Source organism: Grampus griseus (genome assembly GCF_964374135.1).
Source record: "Grampus griseus genome assembly, chromosome: 4".
NCBI classification, from domain to species: Eukaryota; Metazoa; Chordata; class Mammalia; order Artiodactyla; family Delphinidae; genus Grampus; species Grampus griseus.
The window spans coordinates 47,124,472-47,151,068 of record NC_138997.1 but is presented as its reverse complement, the minus strand read 5'-3'; the positions used below and the strand labels follow the sequence as shown (position 1 = coordinate 47,151,068).

Genomic DNA, 26,597 nt, shown 5'->3' with positions numbered 1-26,597 from the left:
CCTCCATCTCAGCCCATCGCTTAATAATATAACAGTATTGGAAACGGGAACATCTCACCTCACATGCCCAAATATTTTACCCTGTCATGCACAGGACATTCTGGAACAAGGTACGAAGCCTTGGTTCCATCCCTTCTCACATTCCCTTGTAGCAACACCCACTAGCCCCTCCACTGCTAGAGCTTTCCAAGAAATTCTGTAGAATTTGACAAGGATCCGAGAAATACCTGGCTTTACCCAGGATTTGGGCAGAGACCTTTATTTCTCAGAGCCAGTCATCGGATGTAATTTCCTTCAGGAGCCTTTCCTGATTCCTTCTAAGCTGGCTAAGTCACCCTCCTCTCTGGGATTTTAACATAATGTTTCATAAAGGATGTCATTTCTGCTTTAAGCAACTGTTGTCCACAACCTCCTGATGCACCAGAGTTGGTCAGGATCTTGGTTCCAGGTTACAGAAATCCAAATAGAATTAGCTTAAGTCAAATGAGGAATTTATCATAAAGATACCAGCAGGTCTCGTGGAGGCTGCACACGGGAATGGAATGAATCTAAACTTTGAGAATGCACGGGATACGAACTCAGACTATCGGGAAACTCACCTCTCACCTCTGTTCTTCTCTCACCAGCTTCTTTTGCTTTTCTGGTCCACACGGAGCAAAATATGACTGCCAAAAGTGTCAAAATGCACGTCTGTATACCCCACGAACCCAAAGAAGAGTAACTTTATTTCGAGCTCCCAGTTTCCCTGGGAATGACTCCAATTGGCCCAATTTCATCAAGTGCCCGCCTTAGACCAACCAAACGCAGCTGGAGGTGGGAGCTGAGGTTAAAAAATATGGCCAGGCTGTTGGGCAGACAATCTCATAGGTGTCTACCACACCTCCAAATTCTTTAGTTTCGAAGGAAAACACGTGGTCAGAGTAGACTATTTCAAACGTATTAATGATAGTTGCTATAATATATAAGGTTTTTTAAGGCAATAATGTTCAAATTTATTTCTATTAATAATTCATGGTAACAATAGAAAATTCCTAAGTGAACACATTTGCTTTGTTTTAAAAATAAATTTATTTTATTACATGATAATACTGACAGTTTACATAAACAAGGTCATTTAACATAGGCAAAACAATTACAAAATACATTTTGAAAAGATACGAAAATCTCTGAAGTACTTTCTTGGTAGTTCGATCTACCAAATTTCAAGAGACACCATTAATATTTTAGCATCAAAAGAAAATTCCCAAGCTTGAATTGTCTTGAGAGAATCCACTGGTCAACCAACCTCTGTTTGTTTCAAGCACTCTTACTATCAGTGAAGACTGAGAAAGAGAAAGAGCGTGACGGAGCTCAGAGGAGGCTTTTGAAAATAAAGTGTATACGACATGGATTGGTTGAAACTGATCCTATTTCAAGAGTGGTCACTCTCAGGAGAAAAAATGGATTTAGAAAATGATCAGTTGTCTCAGTTAGCTCTCATGGATATTTGAGCTATTTCTGTGTTCTACGTAAGCACAGCCTCAGTCTCACTTGAAACATGACACGTGATAAAAGGTAATAGACAACTTCACCTTTTCTCTGAATTCTCTGATTCACTTTGGGTGTGGAGCCTACACTGCAAAGTAAAATTTACAAAGATTCTGGAAAAGCTGCTTTTCTGACAGGCACAACAGCCAAAGTGTAGCCATTTGAGGACATCTCATCATTTTTTATAAAAATGTAGGAAATTCCATATTCTATGGAATATTGGCTCAATGTGCATTCTGCTGTTTCAGGTTTAAAAAGAATCTTTATTAACCGTAATCTGGAGTTGAAGGAGCATTTGGCAAGATGATCCCAAGTAATAGATGACTATGGTCATAATTTGATTGCACCAAAATTCACCTGAGAGCAATCACGGGTACTGTTTGCTTAGAAGAACAAATGAGGGTATGGTCACAGCCAGTGTCTGCTTGGGCTCTGCTGTACTGTCACTGACCATTTACCCCGGGATACGTAGCCTCTTCCAGTGCTATTATCTATCCTTTAGCAAGCATAGACACTTACCTGGGGCTTAAAGACTTCAGGCATTTACTTCCCATCTCTGCTCATTACCCTAGCTATGGGGCAAATCTGTTTGCTTTAGAAATGTAAGAATGTGTGCATATCACTGAGAATTTATAAAGGAGCAAAGAAGCATAATGAAAGTCAAGACTACGGAAAGCATGATGGTAACAATAACGTATATCCAGGACTCTGCATTCTGAGTTTCTGCAGGAAAATGCACCAGTGTCTCAGAGTCATGGCAAAACACAGTTTAGGGTGAAGTCTTGGGTTATATTGTGAGTTAGGTTGCAACAACTCCAATGAAAAAACAATGATGGTTAAGAGCACAAACTTTGAACTTGGGTAAATCTTGGTTCCAGTTTCAGCTCTACCTATTCCTAACTCTGTAAAACTGGGTTAGATTATTTAACTTCTTAGGGCTTGTTTCTATACATGAGAAATGAGGATCATAGATCCTTAAAAGAATTAAGGAAATAATGTATTTCAAACTCTTAGCACATAGTAAGTTTGGGATAAATAGTAGCTTTATTATTAATTCAATTCCTCGGATCTAAACTCCTTCCTACTCTTCTTTTTTGTTTGACTAGTAATCCCGGTGACAAAACTTAAGTGGAAGTTTATTAAAATTTCCCTTCTTAACTGGGTGCTTTTCCCAAATACTATATAATAATAAAATTACTTATTATTATTATTATAAAAACAACAGTAAACAACACAAATTAACATTACAAACAAAAAGTAAATACATTATTTAAAATTCATTTTGCTAGCTGTTTTCCTGAGACACAGTCTGTCCATTTTCAAATGAGTAAGGTATTTTGTAGTTTGCCACCAGCCTGGAGGTACCTTCATAGACTGCAGGAAAAAGGAAAAAAAGAGCAAGCCATTGAAAAGAAATGTACTATGTAATTACAAAAAATATCTAGAGCCAGCATTTTTGTTTTCAATTCATTCGTGTCATTCTGGTAATAAGTTAGGAGAATATTATAATTTCTTGGTAAGCATTTACTATACCCTATTACTCTGCTGGGCGTTCCTGGGAAAGGAGATTCTTTGCACTGTGGGGCGAGCTATAGAAAGTCATCTTTCTCGCTTGCTGGATAGGAACAAGAAAGTATGTGGCCTTGATTGCTACCGGCCTCTTCTATGACCTAAGAGGAGTTAGCCAAAGATGAAGCCAACTCTTCAACTGGTGAACAGAAGGACAGAAATAATTGTTCTCTGCATGGGAACTCTGGTACAAGCAAGTGTGAATGCTACCTTCCCTCTGGACTGCCAGTGCGTGTGAGCCAATACACTTCCTTTATTTTAAACCAGTTTGGTTGTGCTTGATGCCCTACAGACAAAACTACCCCGTCTGACTGAGCTAGTTATGCTCCGTCTGCCCCCTTGAGTCTTCCTCTGTGCTGCTGCTCCGCGCTCCGGGGTGGGGCTGACCTACAGATTGCGTCACAAGGGCTCCCTTTTCCTCTGGATTCTCATTGAGTTTGGCTAGTGGGAGGCACCTGCCAAAGATCTGAAGGCAAGAGGAGAGAAGGTTTGGGGGCATTTTTCTCCACTTCCTGCCTCCTTCATTGTTTAGCTGCCGGCTGTGGCTATTTCCATCCACAGCTACAGCTCCTGCCTGGTGGGGTCTTCCAGCACAGCCAGATTCTCAAGGCCAAGGTACCTCTTCCCCAGCATTACAGCCTCCTGCAATTGCTAGACTCTGGGAGCCTCAACGTTCCTATGGGTACCCTCACCCCTGCACTCCCAGCCCCTTCATCGAAATGTCTTTTTTTGGATCATCCGAGAGGATTTGTGATTCCTGCTGAAATCCCAAATGATAGAATATTTAAAAGAGCTTAGAACAGTGCTTGGCATGTGGTAAATGCTCAATAAATGCAGTTATTAAAATATTGCTTTTGTTATTTCCTTTCAGTGTGAGATGTCTAAACTAAAATTCTTCTCTCTTGTGATATATTGGAAAAATATATCAAGTATCTTATAATATTTTATAAGAATATAAAATAATGACCACAGCCATGCAGAACTAGAAAGCAGACTGATCTCAGTACATTAGAAAAAGTATATAAAAGTCCACATTCTATCTCTGTGGTAGAGTGACATCCAAAAGGAAGATATGAGAAAGTCTTTTATTTGGCTTCAGATTCTATGAAAAAAAAAAAGTCAATTTATTTTTAGATGTTTTTAAACATAATCAAATCCCAAACAATGATTTACTTGATGCAGTTAAGCCCTACTTCACCAGGTAAATGTCACGTGTTCCCCATCTACCAAGTTTATCACACTTACCATTAAGCAATACTAGTCTCTTGAATGTCATCATTTATAGGAGTTATATCTTTACCTAGAGTTTCCATTTCTTCTTCCTTCTTTATTCTTTCTCGATGTTTCCGAAGAGGACTTGGAAAACAAAGTGTTAGAAATTAGTGTGGTCCTATTAGTTAATGCAATCACAAAATTAATCAAGAGAGCCTATGATCTTGTTTCTAGACTGTTAAAAATGTATAGGTTCCTTTTTTAAAAAAATTAAATTTAGGTTCTCTCTTTATCCATCCCTTTCTCTAGGCTCACATGATAGCTACAATAGCATCAGTGTGGATAGGGTGTAGTTATAGATACATAGGAAGAATATGGTACCTAATTGATAGATCTTGGTGAGCACAAGAAACTTTTTCTGGCCAAGCCATTTTACAAAATAGACTGATAAGTATTATTTAATGTGTAAATAAGAAATAGTACAAAATGGAAACAGACATAAGAAAACCAAGAGAGTGAGGGTAGCCTCTGGATATGTTAATTAAGTTTCTAGATATACTAATTAAGAAGTGTGTTAGATATTCTGGGCTGCAGTCCAGTTTTCTTAAAGTAAAATTAATGTAATAAAATAGGACATTTCCCAGCTCTGCCCCAAACTTGGCCTTATAAAAACTCCTTTTTGCCATCAAGTAGGTAAAATCTTGAAAAATACCTTCCAATTTTATACCTAGGAGGAATCCTACAGATTATTTGGTTTAATCCTCTGTCTTACAGAAAATAAAATCAGAGTTTAAAGAGGTTAAGAAACTTGTCCAAGGTCTCAAAGATGTCTAATGACAGAGCTGGGACAAAAATCACTCTAGACTGCCCATAGCTATGCTAATGCCTTTCTACCCAGAATGTTGTAAAGAAAGGAATCAGGCAACACCCTCCTCTAATAAATACCACAGCCCGAGGGTAAATGTAACAATTTAGGAGGCTTCTCTAGACAAGAAGGTAGCATTTTAGAAAATGCCTTTTTAGCATGCTATGGGGGAGTCCTGGCCTGATAAAAAATTTGATGAGTTTCCAAAACTAACTTAAGAATTATACCAAGCCATTCTGTCTCAGAGAAAAAACAAGGTTTTTCTTAATTACCAAAGATGAGGTAAATAATGAAAAGTAAAGACAGGAGGAACAGTGCAGTCATCTTTCATAAATAAAATTCATTATTTTAATGTGACCAAGAAAAAAATATTTTTGTTTGTTTCCATCTTTCAAAGTTGTTGTGTCATGGTACAGTTTAAGAAAATAAAAGTATTGTTTAGCCTATTAATAAACCCACATAAAATATGATGGACTTTAGGACTAAATAATTGACTTACATTGAGATATAACTGATATATAGCATTGTATTCATTTCAGGTATGACTTGATATTTGTTTATATTACAAAACGATCACCACAGTAAGTTTAGTTAACATCCATCACCACACATAGTTACAAAAGTTTCCTTTCTTGTGATGAGAATTTTAAGATCTCCTCTCTAAGCAACTCTCAAATATACAACACTGTATTATTAACTATAGTCACCATTAGTACATTACATCCCCATGACCTATTTATCTTACAACTAGGAGTCTGTATATTTAGGTCACCTTCATTCATTTTGCCCACCTCCTTTTTTTTTTAATTAGGAGATTTATATAAATTTTATTTTAAATTACAATAATTATGCTCAGAAAATGACAAAAAGTATATGTCCTGTGTTTATTATAAATGCTTCTAAATAAATGATGGCAAACTGTGAAAAGTGATTTAAATCAAAGCAAAAAGGAAAGAGAAAAGGTAGGAAGGAGGGAAGGAAGGAAAGAAGATAGGAAAGATAAAAGTTTTCAGATTCCCTTAAAATTAAATTTAAAAGTACTTACTGACAGCATGTGCAGATGCTGACCACCAAAATGATAAAAATTACCATAACTGCTATCAAACAAATCACCAAAATCTGCCCTCTATCTCCTCTTAGGTAAAACAAGTCAACTCTCTCGCATCTCGCCCCAGCGTAGCCTTCATCACAGCTATAAAAGTGAAACAAGAAGAGGGCAACAAGGTCAAAAGTGAAAGACTTTTAAGAATCTTTACTGTTTCTTTTTTGAAGAAACTAACACTGTATTCATTACTTGGAATTAATACAGGGTGTAGTTCCTTAAAAAATGTTAAGTTGTAAAACCACTGTGTTCATGAGAAATTTCATTCTTTGCTGAAAACCTGTCATCCCTTGAACATCATTAATAATCTGCCTAATATCAATAAACAGGGATGATAACAATTTACTAAAATCTGTCTTGAAAGGAAGGGGGTGATAAAATTCCCTACACAGCACTCCCAAGTGTTTAAATACCCCCAGAACAGGGAATTCAAAAAGCCCCAGGATTTCCCATTTCATCATAGGACAATACAAAGCGTTTCAGTGTGCCCAAATTCTCCTATTATAAATTATTTTTAAAGTATATGGTCTTATATGATCAAACATGGAACACATAGAAAGCTCCATAAATGTTATTCTACAGGATTTCTCTCCCCCCAATCCCTAGCCCCCTGGCCTCTCTTTTTAACTTCCATGCATCCGTTCTGGTTCTACTGTGTTCAGGAGTAACAGCTAGGTAACACTCTTCCCTTCACCACCTTCCCAACTGCATCCCCTCAAAATACAATAGGTCTCGTCCTCTCCAGTTGCTTTATCTGACCCTCTGAGGCCACATATTCAGAACTGTACACCATGCCCTCCACTCTCCTCTAAATGCCCCTTTTTCCTATGGCCCAAGTAAAGTGCCGTGACCAGAAATCAACAGACTCTCCAAATGGCACTATTCCCCCTCTCATTCTTCCAACTCCGTCAACAGTCCTGAATTCACCTCAACTTAGCATATGCCCCACTTCTGAAGGTGCAGATACAGAGCCATTTGACCAAGCCGAGATTTGTCCAAGCAACACTCAACCCCCTACAGCTCAGTGATTTAGGGACCACCCATAGTATTCTCTGAATTGTGTAAGATGCATAAAAGACGACTAAGAAGTTTGTCTGAGGCTACTTTAAAACCAAAATTATGTGTTGTAACATCAACACCTTTGCACTAACAAATATTCTCCCTTTTTCTTCTCCTCAGACTCATTCAAAACACGAAGAGACACTGGTCATATATATAATTATTGAAATCTCAGAAAGATGAAGCTCTACTTCTTACAAAGATTCCTGTGCAACCTCATTTTTGGTTGTGTGTGTTTGTTTGTTTCTTTTATGAAAGGATCTATTGCCAGGCCACTCGACAGTTTATGTTCGATAAGAGCTAAGGCAGTTAATTCCCACAAAGCTTTATTTCTCAAGTAAGGAGATCCCTTACTGGCTGGCAATATTGTAGCTGATACAATGCTTAAAAAAAAAAAAAAAAAGCCTCGCTCAGTCACAACCATCAATTGAAAGGTGAGGCTCAAGGCAAGCAAAGGAGAAAAAACACCTAATGCCATCTATTGCAAAATGACCCCAGGATGTATGAGGGAAAATTGCTTCCTGCAAGATAGCTAGGCTGTTCATTGCAAGGTCAAAATAACAGGAAGAGAGCTTAGAAATATCTTGAAATATCAAAAATCTTTTGCACATAGGACTGGAACTGGGGGGGGGGGAAATCACTTTTAATTGCATGTGTGGGAGGGAGGTCTTTAGAGTTCTGTTTTTTTTTTAAGGTTATAATTAAAATCTACAAATAGAGTCTCTTCCAATTAGCAGAAATGTTTCTCTAACAAATTTACTAAATACAGCATTTTTAAACAAATAACTGTGCCCATAAAGTACATAGCAATTACTTGCTGCTTTTAGAATGTTTTTCTAATTATAAGTTCTGGGTTCCGTTGCTCACCCATGCTTTAAATGAATTTCTCAGTAAGCAGTCCTTCCTGTAAGTTATAACCCAATGAAGCCATGTAGCTGGTCAGACTCTTACACAGCCAGTTACAGTGGCTCTCACATTGTTTCACTGTTCATCAAATTAATAACATATCAGCTGATGGTCATTTCAATGGGAGAGGAAGAGGCAAAGGGTGAAAGATGCTAGTAGATCTTTAATAAATGCTGAGCAAATGAATAAATGAGTTTTTATTTAATAAACATCTTATAAATTAAAAATGACATTTAAAGATGCTATGACCCTTGAGGACTCTGAAAAATCAGGATTTGGGATTGCTATTCAGAAATAATCACCAGACACTGTTCTAATAGATGTATAAGTATTAACTCAATTGATCCTTATAACAACCTTTGAAGTAGGTGCTATTATGAACCCCATTTGACAGGTGGAGAAACTGAAGTAAAGAGAAAATAAGTGAGTGGGGTTGGATTCAAATACAGGAAGTCTAGCTCCCCAGTTCATGCACCCACCCACATGTAACACTACCTAAATGAATTGTGCCATGTAAAGAAATCAAAGTTATGTACCTGGAAACAAACCATCTCCATTCCACAAAAATACTGAGAAGACTAAGAAGGGACTTGAGTTATTTGAAACACACTTTGGTTTTTTATGTAAAGACAGGAGTCCACAAACTCCTATGATCCCAAGCAAAAGGAGATATTTATGGTTTCCCAAGATAGCGTAATCACCAATTACAAGACAGCTTTGCTTGATCTGTGCCACACCAAGTCACCTAAAAGGTCAGGCCTAGGATGTATACTTCCCATTCACTTGAATGGTACAATTTATGGGACATTTACTCTGTGCTGGGTATCACAGTAAGTACTTTTGCCTGATGTATTATTTTGCTTAATTTTCAACACTTGAAAGGAAGATGGTATCTTCTTTTATAGACGATAAAACACTCAGGGGCTTCCCTGGTGGCGCAGTGGTTAAGAATCCGCCTGCCAATGCAGGGGACATGTGTTCGAGCCCTGGTCTGGGAAGATCCTACATACCGTGGACCAACCAAGCCCGTGCGCAACAACTACAGAATCTGCACTCTAGAGCCTGCATGCCACAACTACTGACCCCTCCTGCCACAACCACTGAAGCCCATGCGCCTAGAGCCCGTGCTCGGCAACAAGAGAAGCCACCACAATGAGAAGCCCGCACACCGCAACGAAGAGTAGCCCCTGCTCGCAGCAACTAGAGAAAGCCCGTACGCAGGATCCAAGACCCAATGTGGCCAAAAATAAATGTAAATTAAATAAATAAATTTATTTAAAAAAAAAACATTCAGGAAAGGTGACTGACCCATTGTTAATGCTGCTTATAACTGGCGGAAACAAAATCTTGACTTAGGTCTGTCTTACTCCAAAACTTGAGTCCTGATCCGTGTGTTCTTCCTCCTACCCTTGATTTTTGTATCATTCCACCACTAAGAAGGTGCTCCTGGTTCAGATGAAGATCTTGGATTTGACATCTAGCATAGCACTAGATGAACCATGACAGAGGGACTTGTTCGTTTATTCATCAGACATTTCTTGCGCACCTAGTAAATTCTAGGCACTGTGCTTGGCACTGGAATATGAAAATGAATAAGCCATCCTCCCTGGCCTCTAGGAGCCCACAGCCACAGAAGGGATGTCCAGAGAAATCAACAGTGATGCTCCAGGGGAAAAAAGCTTTCACAGAAGTGTGACTGAATCACAGAGGAAGGACATCGAACTCAAATCAACGCAGGGGTCCAGGAGGAGCTGATGTTTGAGTTGTATCTTAAAGTGTCAGTAAGAATAAACTCTCAGACTATGAGAAGAGCTTGTCTAATAAGCCATGCAAAGGAATGTAGGATTATGGAAGAACATTGGGGAATGTGGTGAAAGACATAGCTAGAAAGTCAAGCCAGCATCAGAGAATCTAGGGAGAAAATGGGTTTTAACCTCTGACAGAGGGGGACAGGCTGTGTATTGATCTCAGGCAGGTAGATTACACCCTGTGGTTTTCATTCTAGAAGGCAGCAATATTAAAGAACAGTACATCTACAGACATAGGGACCAGTTAAAGAAATGTACTGGTTTAAAAATTCATGATATTCTCCCAAGTCAGTGAGCAATTAAATGAATTTTTTTAAAAAAATCAACTCCTGGACCTCCCTGGTAGTGCAGTGGTTAAGAATCTGCCTGCCAATGCGGGGGACACGGGTTCGAGCCCTGGTCTGGGAAGATCCCACATGCCGCGGAGCAACTAAGCCCTGCACCACAACTACTGGGCCTGTGCTCTACAGCCTTTGAGCCACAACTACTGAGCCTGTGCGCCTAGAGCCCGTGCTCTGCAACAAGAGAGGCCACGGCAGTGAGAAGCCCGCACACCACAATGAAGAGTAGCCCCTGCTCGCCACAGCTAGACAAAGCCCGCACGCAGCAACAGAGACCCAACGCAGCCAAAGATAAACAAATACATTTATAAAAAAACAAAAATCAGCTCTATCTTTCCCAACACACACACAAGCACATTTTCCTTATTTCCTTACATTAGTCTTTTTTCTTATTCCCCTCTAAGTATTATCTGTGTATATTGATTTTTTAATTAAATTTAATTATAATCAAACTTTGAAGAAGTCCATGACTCTTCAATGTTCCACTATATCAGGGCTTGGAATCACTGTTCTGAGATACTTGTGAAAAAAGAAAGAGAGAATCCTGGGGCAACTACACAGAAGAACATCAGCGCTCTATGACTTTAGGTCAAAAATATACTTAAGAAATCATCTTGCTCCTCTACGAGGTAGGGTCTCAGACAGCACTTTACAGAGACATCTTTAGAAGAAAATAAATATTTAAGATATGCAAAAAATTTGTTTGTGCCTGAGTAAAATTAAACTTGGACTCAATCTACCAAGAGTTGGAAAGAGAACGTTCCTCCCAGTTCCCTGCGGTACTAAACAGGCTTTGTGAATCTCTAAAAATAGGACTGATTTCCATGCACTTAATTGACACCTGCAAAAGTAGCTTGTAATTTGGCAGAAATTCTTTCATATTTACATTCGCCATGAACCACCTAACACACGCCAGAAGACTGTGTTTTCATTCGAGTGCAACAAACCCCTGGGAGTTTATTTGAGCTGAAAAGCATCCTTAACACTGGACAGAAACAGTTTTGCTTGCGCAAGGCAGCAGAAGACACAGCCCTGCCTGGAAGGCGATCTGGACTCTCGCATGCTCATATTTCAGCAGGAAAGTGTGCGTCAGTTTCTCCATAAGTAGCTGTCCAACGGGGGCCCCTAAACAAGTGGCGCAGGGAGGGGAGGGGGTAGGACCAGGGGGAACTGCATCCCAACAGATGGCTGGATTAGCTCAGACTTTCCAGTCCTGTCACCCCCCAAACCGGCACCAGTCTGTACCCCTTTGCTTGTCGGCTCAGCGCCTCACTTACACGCAGGAGGGCGTCTGCTCGGCCACCACGAAGCGACATCTCCCTTTAATGCAGTAATGCTTGTACTGTTTGGGGCACCGAGAGAAGTGGCCTCTTCGCTTTGGTTGTGTGGTCGTAGCTGAAGAATGAGAAATGATTCAATACATCAACTCACTTTAAGTATACATTTGTAAGTAGAATCATATTCCTAACTGTGCTGCCAGTTTTTCTGTGGAATATACTCCAATGTCTCATTTCTCCTTCTCCCCACACTGGCATGTGTCGGACTTTTGTGACCCAAAACTAGCCCTAGAGATTGGCTAATGGGGATTGTGACAGGAACGTCTCATATTTTAACTAAGATTTCTGTCCAAACTACCTCTCAGAAACGTTAGTGTTGTTTAAAGCGTAAAGCATAATTGTGGTAAGAGAGAAGCCTCTTCTTTCCATGAAGATTGTCAGAGACGTGGGGCTGATGGCATTGAAAAGAGAGGAGGGTTTTTGCCTTTCTTTGTCTTTTTTTAACTTAAACGCAGCACTTAGTGCCAGATGCTGGTCTGTAGCTTTACAGAGAGAGTCATCCCTCGGTATCTGAGGGGGATTGGTTCCAGGACCCCAGGTGACATCAAGATCCGCAGATGCTCAAGTCCCTTGTATTAAATGGCATTTACAGTCGGTCCTCGGTATCCCCCAGTTGGGATCCGCGGTTGGTTGACTCTGCGGATGCAGAACCCGCAGATTCGGAGGGAGGGCTGTATTTACTCATTTCATACTCAGAAGAGGCTTGTGAGGGAAGCGCTGTTCTAACTGCTGTTTATGGATGAGCAAAGCACAACTCAAAGAGGCTAAATCACTTTCCCAGATCATGCAGCTAATATGTGGCAGACCTGGGACTCAAACCCAGGCAGTCCTGTCCCAGAGTCCACGCTTCTGCCTGCTCCACTCTGGTGCTCTGTCAGGCAGGTAGCTGTCATCTGCTCTCAGCCTGCGGCACCCAGAAGTCCTGCTTCTCTGAATGGGAGATTATCCCTCTCATCTGACCCCTGGAGGGTTTCTCTTGCCCTGAAGGAGGAAAACACTGTAAGCTTCATATCCAGGATTTCACTCCTACACTGACTTCCTTGTCTTACCTTTCAGAATCTTAATTGCCTAATTTTTCAAAGTTAATTTTGCACCAGGGGGTGTAATATGGAGGGATTTCTCCATCGTTTATGTGTAGAAAGTTTCAAGAAACAAGGATTGTCAAGAGAAACAGTAAAGAAATACTAACTAGCTGTTCCATGTGTCGATTCACAACAGACACCTGCCCACACCCAGAGAAAACTGCTAACTAGCCAGCTCCAGCCCAGGGCCGGCCTTTCCATAGTCATGGTGTGACCGACAGCTTGCAGGACTCAGACACCTGTGGACCCAGAAAGCCTACAGTGGTCACTTCAGAGGGCATTTCACACTAGGCTTGGCATGGCGCCTGGCACCCCAATGACGTTACACGATCCCTTTATAAATAGCAGTGACTACTAAACTTCTTAATTAATATTATGAAACGAGTATATATACATACATATACCTATATAAAAAAATTGCCCAGGGTCACCAGAGAGGAGAATTGCAAAGGACTCTGGATGATCTATACACAGCAGATTTCTGTGATGCCAGGTCACAGAGTTTCGGAGGGTGACAGAATGTTGTTGAGGCACTGGCTGACCTGGTTTTGGTTGGTGACTTGATTACCAGCCATGCGGACTGCCTGTACGTGCCAGACATTTGCTCCCACGCATGCCAATCAATGGGACTCTTAGTGAAATTTCTCCCAGAAAGAACTGCAAAGTGTCTCAAAGGCAAAGATCTGTGTACTTTGGCAAATAAATTGATCAAATGAAGGTCAGCTTCCATCCATCAAGTACTTCCTCTTTCCATAGCCCTGTAGTAGGCATTGGAAAACATCAAAGAAATAAGGGATATCCTATCTAACTATCTACATTGGTACAATAGAACAAATTTAAGTCAATAAAAAGCAACAAACCAGTAAAAACAACCATAGTAACCATGGAAACATGGAAACAGTGGAAAAAATACTGGCTTAGGAGGAAGGAAATTAGTGTTTCAGCTCTGCCTTTCATGAGCCCTATGGGTCCAGGCAAGCTAATTAAGCTGTCTGAGCCTCAGTTTCATCATCTGGAAATTGAAGATGATAACATCTACCTTAAAGGGCTGTTGAGAGGCTCAAATAAAAAATACATGTGGAAATTCCTAGCAAAGTACCCGGGACAATAAAGTCCTCGGTAAATGAGTTGATTCTAGAATCTTGAAAATCTTGACAATTCTAAGAGAAATCTTGTGCCAGTACAAAGAGGGCTTATCTAATTAAAGAAAATTTCTAGGAAATGTAGACTTTTTTAGGAGGAGGTGAGCAAGCAGTTGAGTTGTGGATAATGTCAAGAGCAAAAGCTCGGGGTTGGGAATATGCCAGCCTTATGCAGGAGGTGGGTGGTAGATTTAATGGATATGGAAGAGGCCTGAAGGAGAGTAGCCAAGGATGGCTGTGAATGGAAGTCAGAGACCACAAATGTCAGTGGGCTGAAGTGTTTACCCTTGAAATACAAGGTGGGAGAGAGCTGAAGAAGGTTCTTATGGATTAAATTACATGAAATATGTAAAACCTAAACTGTGAAGTGTTTTATCAATGTATTAGACAGGAAAGTGCACAACGGATTAAAGTAGGAAGATGCCAAAGGGGAAAAGAGGAATCCAAGGCATATCCGAGCCATGCAGACATACATGATATAGGCCTGGGGCAGGGAAATGGAGGGCAAGGAGATGGATTTAAGAATAGATAATCAATAAGGACCTACTGTATAGCACAGGGAACTCTACTCAGTACGCTGTAATAACCTGTATGGGAAAAGAATCTGAAAAAGAATAGATATATGTATAACTGAATCACTTTGCTGTACAACTGAAACTAACACAGCACTGTAAATCGACTATACTCCCATAAAGAAGCAGTAAGACTTACTGATAGATCTCCTTGCTCCAGAAAGGTCTTTTCTACTTTGCAAAGCACACCTGACTTTAAATATAAGCCATATGGCTCTGTATCCTGAACTTTACTAATTCCTCTGGCTGTCACGCCCCTTTAAACATAGCCAGTCTTTTAATAAACACCATACAGAGCAAGATACCAGAGAGCGCCTTAACCAGCAGCTGCTGGATGCGGTGATTTGATCAGCCTTGGTTCATCCAAGCAACACAAATCCATGCCAGGGAAATGTTTGCCAGGCCCTGTTTTGATTGCTCACAGAGTTCTCTCCTTTGCAAATAAGCGTGCCCTTAAATATTCCCAGCATTATTTGGATTTAAAAACCCTTCCATGCCACCAAGCAGAAAATGTCCTAAGATTTCTCTCTGGAACTTTAAAACCTGGAAGAAAAATTAATCACACATACCGCGTCCCCCACCCCCAAAAAAAGAAAGCCAAATGGGATCCTCTCTCTTTCTCATGGAATGAGAAGGCTTATCAGCATTCTCCCTTTTGAAATGCGCCTAAAATTCCAGTTGCTTTCATCTAATATTCATCAAGGTCACATTATCTGAAAATTGAACAGCTGTGAAATCTAACATTTTCTGACTATCATGAGACCTGATGACATAGGGCAGGGGATGGCAAAATCTACCCTTCCTTTCCAGAGGTGTTTACCAAGAAAAAGGAAAAGTTAATCTTATGACAAAAGAATGATTAGTCCCATGTATTGTGTTTCTCTTTTGAGAAGTAAATGGTATGGTCTTGAAAATGTAACAGCCGTGAAGATTTCCCTGATACTGGGGGTGGTGGAACTTAACTGATCTTTTTCCCTCCCACCTTACTCTTTTCCAACCCACATTCCTCAAACCAGAACCTTCCTCTGGGAGTGAGTTTGTCCCACAAAATTGCTGGAGAAAATTACATGTACCAGAGGACCAGATCGCAACACAATCTTATAAGAAGATGGGCACCAAAGGTAACATATCGTAAACTCTTCATGAGACACTGTATTTCAGAGATTCTACAACCAATTAAATAAGAAACTACCAGGGCTACTGCAGGTCAGTGATGTCAAAATTTGATTCTAAGAGTTAGTAAAAGGGATCAGGAAAAAGAATAGCTTTCACTGATAGTATGGGCAGATAGATAGGAAGTGGTCACCTTCTTAGGGTCATATGAATAATTAGATGACATGTGATGGATTCCCTTGGGCCAAACTAAAGTGGAGGAATACAGCAGACACCCAAATAACCTAGTTTAAATATGGAATTTTCCTCAATTTGATGGATGCTTTGATTAAACAGTGTGATTCCTTAGTCTTTCTGTACATGGTTCTTATCCTCAAGCCAAAACAGGCCTTGTGATGCCTTTGTGATTAAAACTCTTCACAATTGATACATTAGGTTTACTTTTCGGAAAACCTTCCCTTATTTATTCCAATAATGCTCATGAAAAATCTATTTAATGATTTTGCAAATGATATTAATATCAGCAACTCTTCTGAAATCAACTCTAAAGATAATATACAATTACTATGACAATGCTTTTTTGGTAAATCTCATTACAATGTTTATAACCTCTTGTATCTCTAAACCTTTAGTTAGGTACATAGTTCAATCTCTGTGTAAGAGATTTAAAAAGGGATACTAAATTTTGAGACAGAAGTCCCACAACTGTTATCAAGGAGAGAGAGGAAGGAAAACAAATGCCTATAAATTCATCTTCTCACACAGATATCTGACCTAAAAAATAGGGGGAACAACCAGTGCACAGAAGAGTTCAAGTGGTCACAGCAGAGTCTGGAGAAACATTTCCTCCTATTCTATGAAGTACAGCCTGAGGCTTTAATGTTCTAAGCATCTTCCCAATAAGGGTTTCTTCATTTTACAACCTTCTTAAGCCAGGAGGGGAGGAAGAAAGTTTTATACTTTTTAAGTTAATTTTCCTTCTTATCTTGCCAACTATCTCTGTGGGACAGGGGAATGTAAATTCATGATGCTCTTGAAAAAGTGCAAAATTGGAAAATGTTTTGTAATTGAGGATTCCCATTTGTCTTCCATTCAATGCAGTTTCCTGTAAAACTGTGAATTGGTCTGTTTCTCCAGGAAAAGAAAAATAAATCTCACAGATGTACTTATTACCTTCCTGGTTTACTAGGATATGCTTACACGGGGGGCCAATCAGGTCTGATCAGCATGTCTTTTAACCAGAAGGACTGTGCCAACCATTTCTGAGCTTACAGGAGTGAACCTTCACTTAGAGCTGCCCTTTTCATTCCAGCCCTTTAAAGGAAGAAAAAAGAATCCAGTATTGAGATTTGAGTGTATTTCATGTATCTAAAATTATTCATGGCTAGGAGACAAAGAAGAATCGACAGGGAAAAAATTGTATTTCCTTTTGTTTTTCAAGAGTGCGTGTGGAAAAAAAAAAAAAAGAATGCATGTGATACCTCCTTTGCTCATTCTCCCCTGCTGGTTTGACCTCAGCTCCCCTAACCTCTAAATTCTGCAATGCATTGAGGCTCGATGCTTTCTCATCTCTTTTCCTCTCTCCTCTTAAAGTTTCAGTTCTGTAAGATAAATAATTTCTAGAGATCTACTATACAACATCAGTTGTCATAATTAATAATATTGTGCTGTACACTTAAAATTTTGTTAAAAGGGCGGATCCCATGTTAAATGTTTTTACTACAATAAAAAAATATAAAAATACATTTAGGAGGATGATGAGGAAGATTTTTTTTAACACTGTCAATCATCAGATTATGGAATAATCTCCCAAAGGAAATGTGAAAATGTTGTCATTTAAGACATCTGAAACCAGACTGAAGAAAAGCACACAAACACATAAAGTTGGCTTTGTCCTTCTCACTACATGGGTGACAAGACCTGCACAAGCGTGACCTAACACAGCGATGGACTCCACAGACTGTGGGCACTCTCCGGACCACCCACTAGTGGGAGGGAAAGAAAGATGAAGGTTGGGCTGGAACTGATGACTCACATCAGGATGACTTGCTCAGCGTGTTCCTGGCTCAGTTACAACATTCCCAGGGTGCTAGGAAAGGAGCACTTACACCACGTCACCATACTCCCAGCTCAGAGAAGTTTCCAGGGAATACAAGAGGCTCTTCTCCACTCTGCCCTACTTTTGGAATTGGCCTGTGTTGTGTTTTGTTTTGTTTTAAAATAAGAAACAACTCCTGTAGAACACCAGACCATGCAATTTATAAAGGACAGACAGACCTTAGACCAGGAGTCAGCCAACTATGGCCCCAACGCCGAATCTGGCCCACGGCCTGTTTCTCTAAATAAAGGTTTATTGGAAGACATCCAAGGCCATTCATTTGCATAGGTCTATGGCTGCTTTCATAGTTCAATGGCAGAGCAGAATAGTTGCAACAAAGACCGCGTGACCCACAAAACCTAAATTCTTATTATCTGACTCTTTACTAAGGCTGATCCCTGCCTCAGACTACTAAATGTGAGAATGCTAATTCAGGAATCTTCAACGTAAAATATGTTTTAAAATTGTTGCCTTCTTCCCTCTTCTAAGTTATAAAATAGAAAAAAATATTTTTTTAATTTGAATAGAATATGCCAGCTTTCTACGAATCTAGTCCAAGACATCACATGCTGGAGACTGAAGCACACACACATCTACAATGCCCCAAATAGTATAATGATGAAGAATGGAAGCACCAGAATGAGAAAGACCTGAGCGTGAATCCCAGATTTGTGATATATCAGCTGTGTGGCCTTCGGCACGTTACGTATTCTTTCTAGCTTCACCTTGAAATAAAGTAAAAAATATTATCCAGCTCATAGGGTTCTTGCAAGGAATGAATGAATTACTATATGTAAAGCCCAGAGCCTGGTACATTAACATGTGCTCAAAACTACCTAGTTTTATGATTATTATATTATCAACAACTTAAAATTTAGGGGGGTCAAGTTTCTGAGGTTGAATATAAAGCTGATAAAAACAAATGCATCGCTTGTTATGCGTTACCTGGGCAATTTTCTCCACGATCTCCACAGAGAAGGCCATCATTTTCAGGACTCTTGGTTGAATTCCCATCTGCCACGACACAGTGGAGGATCACTAGACCTTCAATTTTAAAACAGAACCAAAACAAACATGAAAACTCGTTCAATGAAAATGTGCTCAATGTGAAAGTTTCTATCAAAGTCATGACGATTTATGAAAATAACAAGCCTTTCCATTTCCAAGTCATTCTCCCGCAGCAAGGGAGGGCTACACAGGCCAGCGTGTCTCATTTTTTAAGCTCAGGGCTCAAGACAGAATTTTCAGGCCAGTATCACTTACATCTGACAAGCCCTGGCCCCTTAAATGAGGAGACTTGACCATAGTTGTGATGGAGCCTTATCCTACAAGCAGAAGAACAGAGGGAGTTCTCAGCCAGCGGATGAATACACTGATGAATTTCCAGGGAGAAGGGATGATGAACCTGCATAGCAATGTATTTTCTCCATGCCACACGGACCCAGTGTTTTTCAGGTATAAACTGTTGAGTGTGCTTCTTTCTGGGGAGATGCAAACTAGATATTCAATTCATAGGAATTATTTAAAATTTTCAAATTCCTCCAGCTAAGTACCTCTGTCTCTAACAAGGACAGGCTTCATAGAAAGGCATGGGGAAGAGAGGAACACTGTGTTGAGGTTAGGACAGCTTAGAATACAAAGTGTAGACCTTGCGAGGGTCCTGATTCAAACAAAGCAACAGTAAAAGTCACTTATGAGATAATTAAGGAAATCTGACATTGTCTGGACATTAGAGAATATGAAGAAATTGTTATAGTTTCAAGTGTGATAATGATATTGTGGTTTGGATACAAAAAACAGAGTCCATATCTCTTAGAGATATGTATTTAAATACTTATTAAGGAAATTAATGAATTTCTGATTTGCTTTAAAATAATCCAACCAGGGAAGAGGGCTGTGAGGTAGTGAGGGAAAGGTATAGATGAAACAAGATTGGCCACATATTGGTAACTACTGAAGCCAGGTGGTAGGTATATCAAGGGTCACTCTGCTGTTCTCTCTACTTTTATATATATTTTTAAATATCTATAATAAGAAGTTGGAGAGGGGAGGGCAGTGGAGGAGAGATAAGACTGCTTGGTAGTTAACTTTTCCTGAGTTCACAACCTGCTTTTGCCACTTGACAGCCAATGCACATTGGGCAAGTTTTATAACCTCTCAGTTTCCTCATCAGCAAAGTGGAGATGATTATTATCTCTTCTTCAGAGCATTGTGAGGATTCATCCAGGTAAGTGTGCAAAGCACTTAATACACTGCTGGCACATAATCGATGTTCAATTAAATTCTCATTATTATGTAACTGGTAGGAACAGAGTAACCTGCCCACGGATTGTATTGACATTTTTACATCTAGCCAAGGTTCTAAACTACACATGTCCTCCAGTACAATTCAGTTCAACCAATATCCACGAGCACCCAGAAACACACAGGTGGATAGGACATGCTGTACCCTCAAACTGCTCCAAAGCTACTAAGGCAGGTAAAGAGCCAACCAAGTAACCAAAACACAAAGTGATAGTATTGTACCAGAGAACAATAGTATCCAGAAAGGTCAAAGGCCAAAAGGTCTTCAAAAAGAGTTTTTCAAAACAGAAATTCTTTTCTATCTCTATTGAATTCGAAAAAAAATTTTTTTTTTAAAAAAGAGGTGGTAACTAGCATTGGAAACAGTGAAGAGAAATAGAAACTCATATCCATTGGGGATGGGTAAATTAGTATTACTTTTCTGGAGGACAATTTAGCACTATGTGTGCTAAAAGCGAAAAGCTTAAAATTGTACATGCACTTAAATCCAGTAATTTCATTTCTAGTAAGTTTTCCTAAGGAAATAATTTAACATACATAAAAAGATTTCGCTACAAAATTTCTCCACGTGACATGGGTTATAAAAAATTAGAAATTACCTAAATATCTAACAATAGAGAATTGATTAAATATAGGGAATACTCCCATGCAATAAAATGCTATTCAGCCATAGAAAATGATTTTCAAACATTTCAAAATATTCCTCAGTAAGAGAAGCAGGCTACAAAATAGTGATGTAGTGGGATCTGAGTGTTTGCGTCTGTTTGTGATAAGTATAAAAATATCCATACAGATAAATAGTCCAAAAAGTTGGGTAAGTAAGTAGGTAGAGAGTTGCCCACAATGGTTAGAAGAAGACTTTTTCCTTAATTTTCTTTATTTGCACTTTCTTATTTTTCTATCTGAATATCCTGTTGATTGCAACAAGAAAAAAGGAATAGCTCAAAATTTTAAAAAAACAACAACAAAAATTTGGCAACCAAATTTCCAGATTTTTCCTATCTTTTATGCCAATACCTGGCTCCCTCCTTTCACACTTAGAAGAAACCAGAAACAATCATTTATGACTTCTCAAGCACAGGAATTGTATATTAATCAGTTTGGTAATCCTGGAATCTAACACAGAATACAATGGATATTCAACAAATGTTGAAAGATTGACCAATCTTAGGTCAACCTATAAACAAACAAACAAACTAAACAATCAATTTCTAGTGGAAAATTTTAACCGTCTTCTTTTTTACTATAAAAACAGATTTAAATCATTTTTAAAATCCCATACATGGGCTTTCTTCATGGGCAGATTCAAGAGGCATTCATTCTGCAGTTGATCTGTTCTGATGATGGAAATTGAAAAATAAACTAAATCTCATAGAGATTCAACATCTGCAAACTGAAGATGACAATATCTCTGCCTCAGGGCTATTGTAAAACCTAAGTTGAGTAACATAAGAAAAGGCACACACAGGGCTTGGCACATAGTATACAATTTTTACCCTTCTTCTGCTCCTTCCCACTATCACTTATGATTTAACACATCATTCTTTATTTCCACATAACAGAGCAAGTCCTGATTCCATCGAAACCCTGCCTGGCCCTCCAAACATTCTGGCAGGCTGAGCCCAGGCTCTCTTCTGCTAAGGCTCACTCCACATGCTGGCATCAGCTGGCAAAGGAATTCCACTGGGTAGAGCCCCTGTGGAGGACCCCTTGCGGTAGAGACATTCTCAGGCCAACCGGACGCCAAGCTCAAGGCTCTGGGACAGGGTCCACAGTCCCTCCTACTCCCACTAATAATCTTCATCAGCTGGTGCTTATGAACCAAATCGAGCTTGAGCCTGAAGAACCATTTACTTTGTCTGCATAGTTTTAAAAAATGGAATCATGACAGTTCATATCAAGCCTGGATTTTCCTGTTTCTATTTGAAAAGCAGAAGGTCTGGCAACACAGATCTGAAACACCTTCATGGCAACAGCTGGCTAGAGCCTAGTAGCACGTGACGACTTTAAATGCCGCAGACCCCATCGGGCTTGCTGCGTTCATTTATTTTAACTGTGTAGACCCTGACAGGCATTTGAGTGAGTGATCTGTATGGAGCGACTCAGAAATCAGAGAAATGCTCACAAAACCATCCACCCAATATTGAAGGCTGCTTCAAAGACAAAGGCCACTCCTGTTCCATCCATAACTCAACAGATATTTATTAAACATTTTGTGTTTGGCACTGGTGCACAGCACTGAAGGTTCAAAGATAACATATTATCACTAACCTCAAGGAGCTCACATTTTGACAAGGAAGATAGACACACAGATCTATAAGGTATAGTGTGATGAGTACGAAAGAGGTAATACAGGAATAACACAGAGCAGACAATCAACTCTGCCTGGCAGCAAAGACTCACTGAGAAGGCGGGAATTATGGTGAGTTTTTAATGAGTAATAAATGATTTTTTAAAACATCAATTAATAACTTCTAGAAAATGAAAATTGTGTAAGCAAGTAATTATGTTATAATGTACTATGACATAATTATAGTACATTATTTGTTTCAGCAGTGGACAATATTTATATGGTAATAATAATGTAAATACTGATAATTTAACAAAATTTGTCATAAAATCAGGACCAGTAATTAGCCAACACAGACCATGTAGGGAAAGTGGTTGTGATTAATCATAATCTGTGCGGTGCTAGTTCTTAAGTGTTTTGAGTATCACCCCTATAGTAACTATACTAGAATTAGAAGAGAATCTCAATAGGTAAAAGTCTAAACTTGACAAGTCAAGAAATAGCATTATAAGCATACTGTTTAGCAATACAGAGATAAACACAGAAGAGGCACCTGAAGGAGTCAAAAGTGGTTGATTCTAGGGTGGTGAAGAGGCAGGAAGGCAGGTACAAAGATCTGCTATTCATCATTATAAACTTCTTAGTACTATTTGATTTTTTAAAATTTGTGTATATTTATTACTTTATTAAAAACAGAATTAATTTTTAAGAAAAGGATAAATAAAATTGTAATGAACCAGGGCATTCTAAATAAAAGGCACAACTTATAAAAAGACATGGCATGAATAACTTGTCTAGTTCGCTTGGAGGGTGATTGGGCCTTGTGATGGAAGAGGAGACTGGAGGGCTGGTAGGTCACAAATGGCCTAAGAGCCATGTTAGTTACTTTGAGTTCTGTTATGTCGCTAAAATGGGGTCATTGAAAAGTTTTAAGTGAGAAGCAACATGACCATCTTCTTTTCTTTCAGTTTGTAAAGTTTGCTTTAATACAAATACAGGTGATTTCAGACATACCTAAATGAGGTGCTAGCACACAAATCTGTATGGAGAAGAAGAAATGAATGCGAGAGAAATTCACAAAGTGAAATACAAAAAAAAGACTTGGTGACTAATGGGCTAGAGTGGGAGATAAGGAAAAGGGAGTCTAGGATGACTCCGGAGTTTGTAACTAGAGTGAATGTCTGGATTGTGGTACCAATCACAAATATAAGGTATACGAGAAGACAAACAGGTTGAGGATTACTGTAGACTGAATTTCTTGTTGAAACCTAATCCCTAATGGGATGTGACGGGCCTTTGGGAGGTGATTAGGTTGTGAGGGTGGGATCAGAACCCTTGTAAAAGACACCTCACAGAGCTCCCTTGCCCCTTCTGCCATGTGAGGACACAGCAGAAGGATGGCTGTCTATGAACCAGGAAGCAGGCTCTCACCAGACATTGAATCTACTAGACCCTTCATCTGGAACTTATCAGCCTCCAGCACTGTGAAAAATAAATGTTTGTTGTTTACCAGCCAATGTTGTTACAAGTCTATGTTATTTTATTAAAGCAGCCCAAACTGACTAAGACAGGCATGGAAAAAAAAATCAGTTTCAGACACTCTGAATTTGAGATGACTGTGTCTCATTTAGAGACGGTAAATGGATATTAGATCTGGAGCTGTGGAGTGAAGTCATAGCTACGAGTTCTACATTTAGGAGTTATGAGAAATAAACTGGTACTTAACGCCACACATATTGATCTGTTAGAAAGAGCCATGTGAAAAGAGAAAGCTGATTATGGATAGAGTACTGAAAAAAATCAATATAATAGAGGGGCAGAAAGAGAAGAGTCCTCAAGGGATCAAGAAGAGCCCTGGTGGCGCAGTGGTTGAGAGTCCCCCTGCCGATGCAGTGGACACGGGTTCGTGCCCCGGTCCGGGAAGATCCCACATGCCGCGGAGCGTCTGGGCCTGTGAGCCGTGGCCGCTGAGCCTGCGAGTCCGGAGCCTTGTGCTCCGCAACGGGAGAGGCCACAACAGTGAGAGGCCCGCATACGACCAAAAAAAAAAAAAAAAAGAGCCACAGAACTAAGAAGAGAGGTTTTCTAGAAGCATTTGGTCAACTGTATAAAAACTGATGGAGAATTAAAGATAAGAACTGAAATACATGCAGTAGATTTGACAACCAAAAAGCACTAGCAGTTTCTTGCTAAAGAAATAGTAACGGTATGAAAGCTGTGCAAATAATTGGAGATTACTCTTCACAGATGTTGAACTGAGAAAGGGAGGGGGGTTAAAATTAGTCAATATGTACAGAAAAAAAGAGAGTTATTTTGCTTTTGTTTTATTATGAAAGATCATTGACAGGAAGATGCCAAAGGTACAGGAGAGAGGCAAAGGATGAATTAATGACAGAGCAGAGAGGTTGGACAGTTTAGCCCAAAAGGCAGGGCCACTTCTGCAAGTGCGATGTAGTTCTTTGCAGTCAAAGTTAGTAATTCTGGCAAGTATAACTCTATTTTGAGTGAATGGAAAGTCTTTGGAAAATAAGAGCTTAAATGTATTTTACATTCAATACATCTGACCTCATTGCTCAAGGAAATCCAAGTTCTGGTTAAAATGAGTGGGAAACATCTAACGTGTTTCTCAACTTCCGCATTACTGGCATTTGGACTGGATAACTCTTTGCTGTGGGATGCTGTGCATTGTACTATGACTAGCAGTATCCCTGGCTTTTACCCACAAAATGCCAGTAGCATCCCCCTCCCGTCCTCCACCTACCACTGAGATGTTACAATCAAAACTGTCCCCAGACCTTGCCAAGTGCTTCCTTGGGGGAGAAATTACATTGGTTGAGAACCATTGCAATTCTCTCCAAACTTAGATATGGAAAACATAAGATCTTCATTTAAAAGAGTCACAAATTATATTAAATTTCAGAATTAGTAAGAACCTTAGAGGTATTCAAATCTCCTACCAACCCTCAGCTCCCCTAAAAACATCCCCTGGGAGAGTTCACCTTTAAAATTTCAGCACAGAGACTTCACTCCCTTCTAAGGCATCACATTTCAATGAGACCATTCATCCATTCTTTCGCTCACAATCATTCATTCATTCAAAAAAAATTAAGCACCTATTTCTAAAGCTCTATAAATGCTTCTTTATGTTGAACTGGTTTTTGCCTTCCCATAGTTTTACTCTGCTCATTGGAATCACCTAGAATAAGTCTAATCTCTCTTTCTCATGACTGATCCTCGTATATTTGAAGCCAGAGATCAAGTCTTCCTGAAAGGATTGCTCCTCCTCAGGCTAAACATCCTGGTTCCTCCAACCGTATTTTACCTGACATCATCAAGACCTCTCATAAGCCTTGACATCCTCCTTAAAAACAAGGTTAAAATACAGGGCCATTTTACATGGTTTGGCAAAGACAGAATAGAGTGGGGCTCTCACCTCTCACATTGCGGGCACCATATTCCTGATACTGCAGCTGCATAGCATATCAGCCCTTTTTAACTATTCCATTAAATACAGGGGTTTTATTCTGCTTAGAATAAATAGAAGCTCTTAAACCACTTATACTGTCGGAAAGCAGTGTATTCGTGGCTTTTTTGTTCTTTTTGGTTTTGCTCTGTTTTGTTTCATTTTAATCTGAGAAATGATTTTGTACTTGCCTATTTTAAATGTTACTGTGTTAAATTTTACCTGTCATCCAAATATTTCACAATCTCTTTGTTTTCTTACTCTTTCATTCCGCCTATTACCCATGCCTCCCTGCTGCACATGACCTGCAGAATTCGCAGATGCATTCAAGGAATAAAACCAAAATAAAACAAAATAATGTTAGATTAGCTGCATTTGCTAAGTGACTGGATATTGAGTTCCTATTTCTGGGGTTGTTTTTTTTTTTTTTCTTTTTTTTTTTAGTGGAACATTTTATTTTATTTTATTATTTTGTAATAGATCTTTATTGGAGCATAATTGCTTCACAATACTGTGTTAGTTTCTGTTACACAACAAAGTGAATCAGCCATATGCATACACATGTCCCCATATTCTCTGGGGTTGGTTTTTAAATACCAACTCCACTCATAAAATGAAAGACAAAAAGGAAAAGAAACCCAGTTCTACTTTAGTGAGTCAAAGCTCCATTTACTTTTATGCACTTTGAGATTCTCAAATTAAAAATTACAGAATGTATTAAAAGTATTATCCCCATCAGCCGTCACGGAGAATGAAGTCATTGGGAACAATACAAGCATTCAGAGAGACACAGCTTGACAAGGAGCA

At 39.3% G+C, this 26,597-nt stretch overlaps 1 protein-coding gene across 2 annotated transcripts in view; it reads right to left on the bottom strand.

The window, feature by feature from the left end:
• Window positions 1–1,095: 1,095 nt before the first annotated feature.
• The window catches only part of BTC (betacellulin), a 41,190-nt gene continuing 15,688 nt past the window's right edge, over window positions 1,096–26,597 (bottom strand). The window contains exons 2-6 of one of the 2 annotated variants that reach the window (XM_082653882.1): window positions 18,679–18,777; window positions 11,667–11,784; window positions 6,219–6,365; window positions 4,342–4,452; window positions 1,096–2,901 (exon numbers count right to left, since the gene is read on the bottom strand). In XM_082653882.1, coding sequence (XP_082510008.1) covers window positions 4,344–4,452; window positions 6,219–6,365; window positions 11,667–11,784; window positions 18,679–18,777 — 473 coding nt within the window. In that variant the 3' untranslated portion in view covers window positions 1,096–2,901; window positions 4,342–4,343. The remainder of the gene's footprint in view (window positions 2,902–4,341; window positions 4,453–6,218; window positions 6,366–11,666; window positions 11,785–18,678; window positions 18,778–26,597) is intronic. The other variant, XM_082653881.1, reaches the window with a different exon arrangement.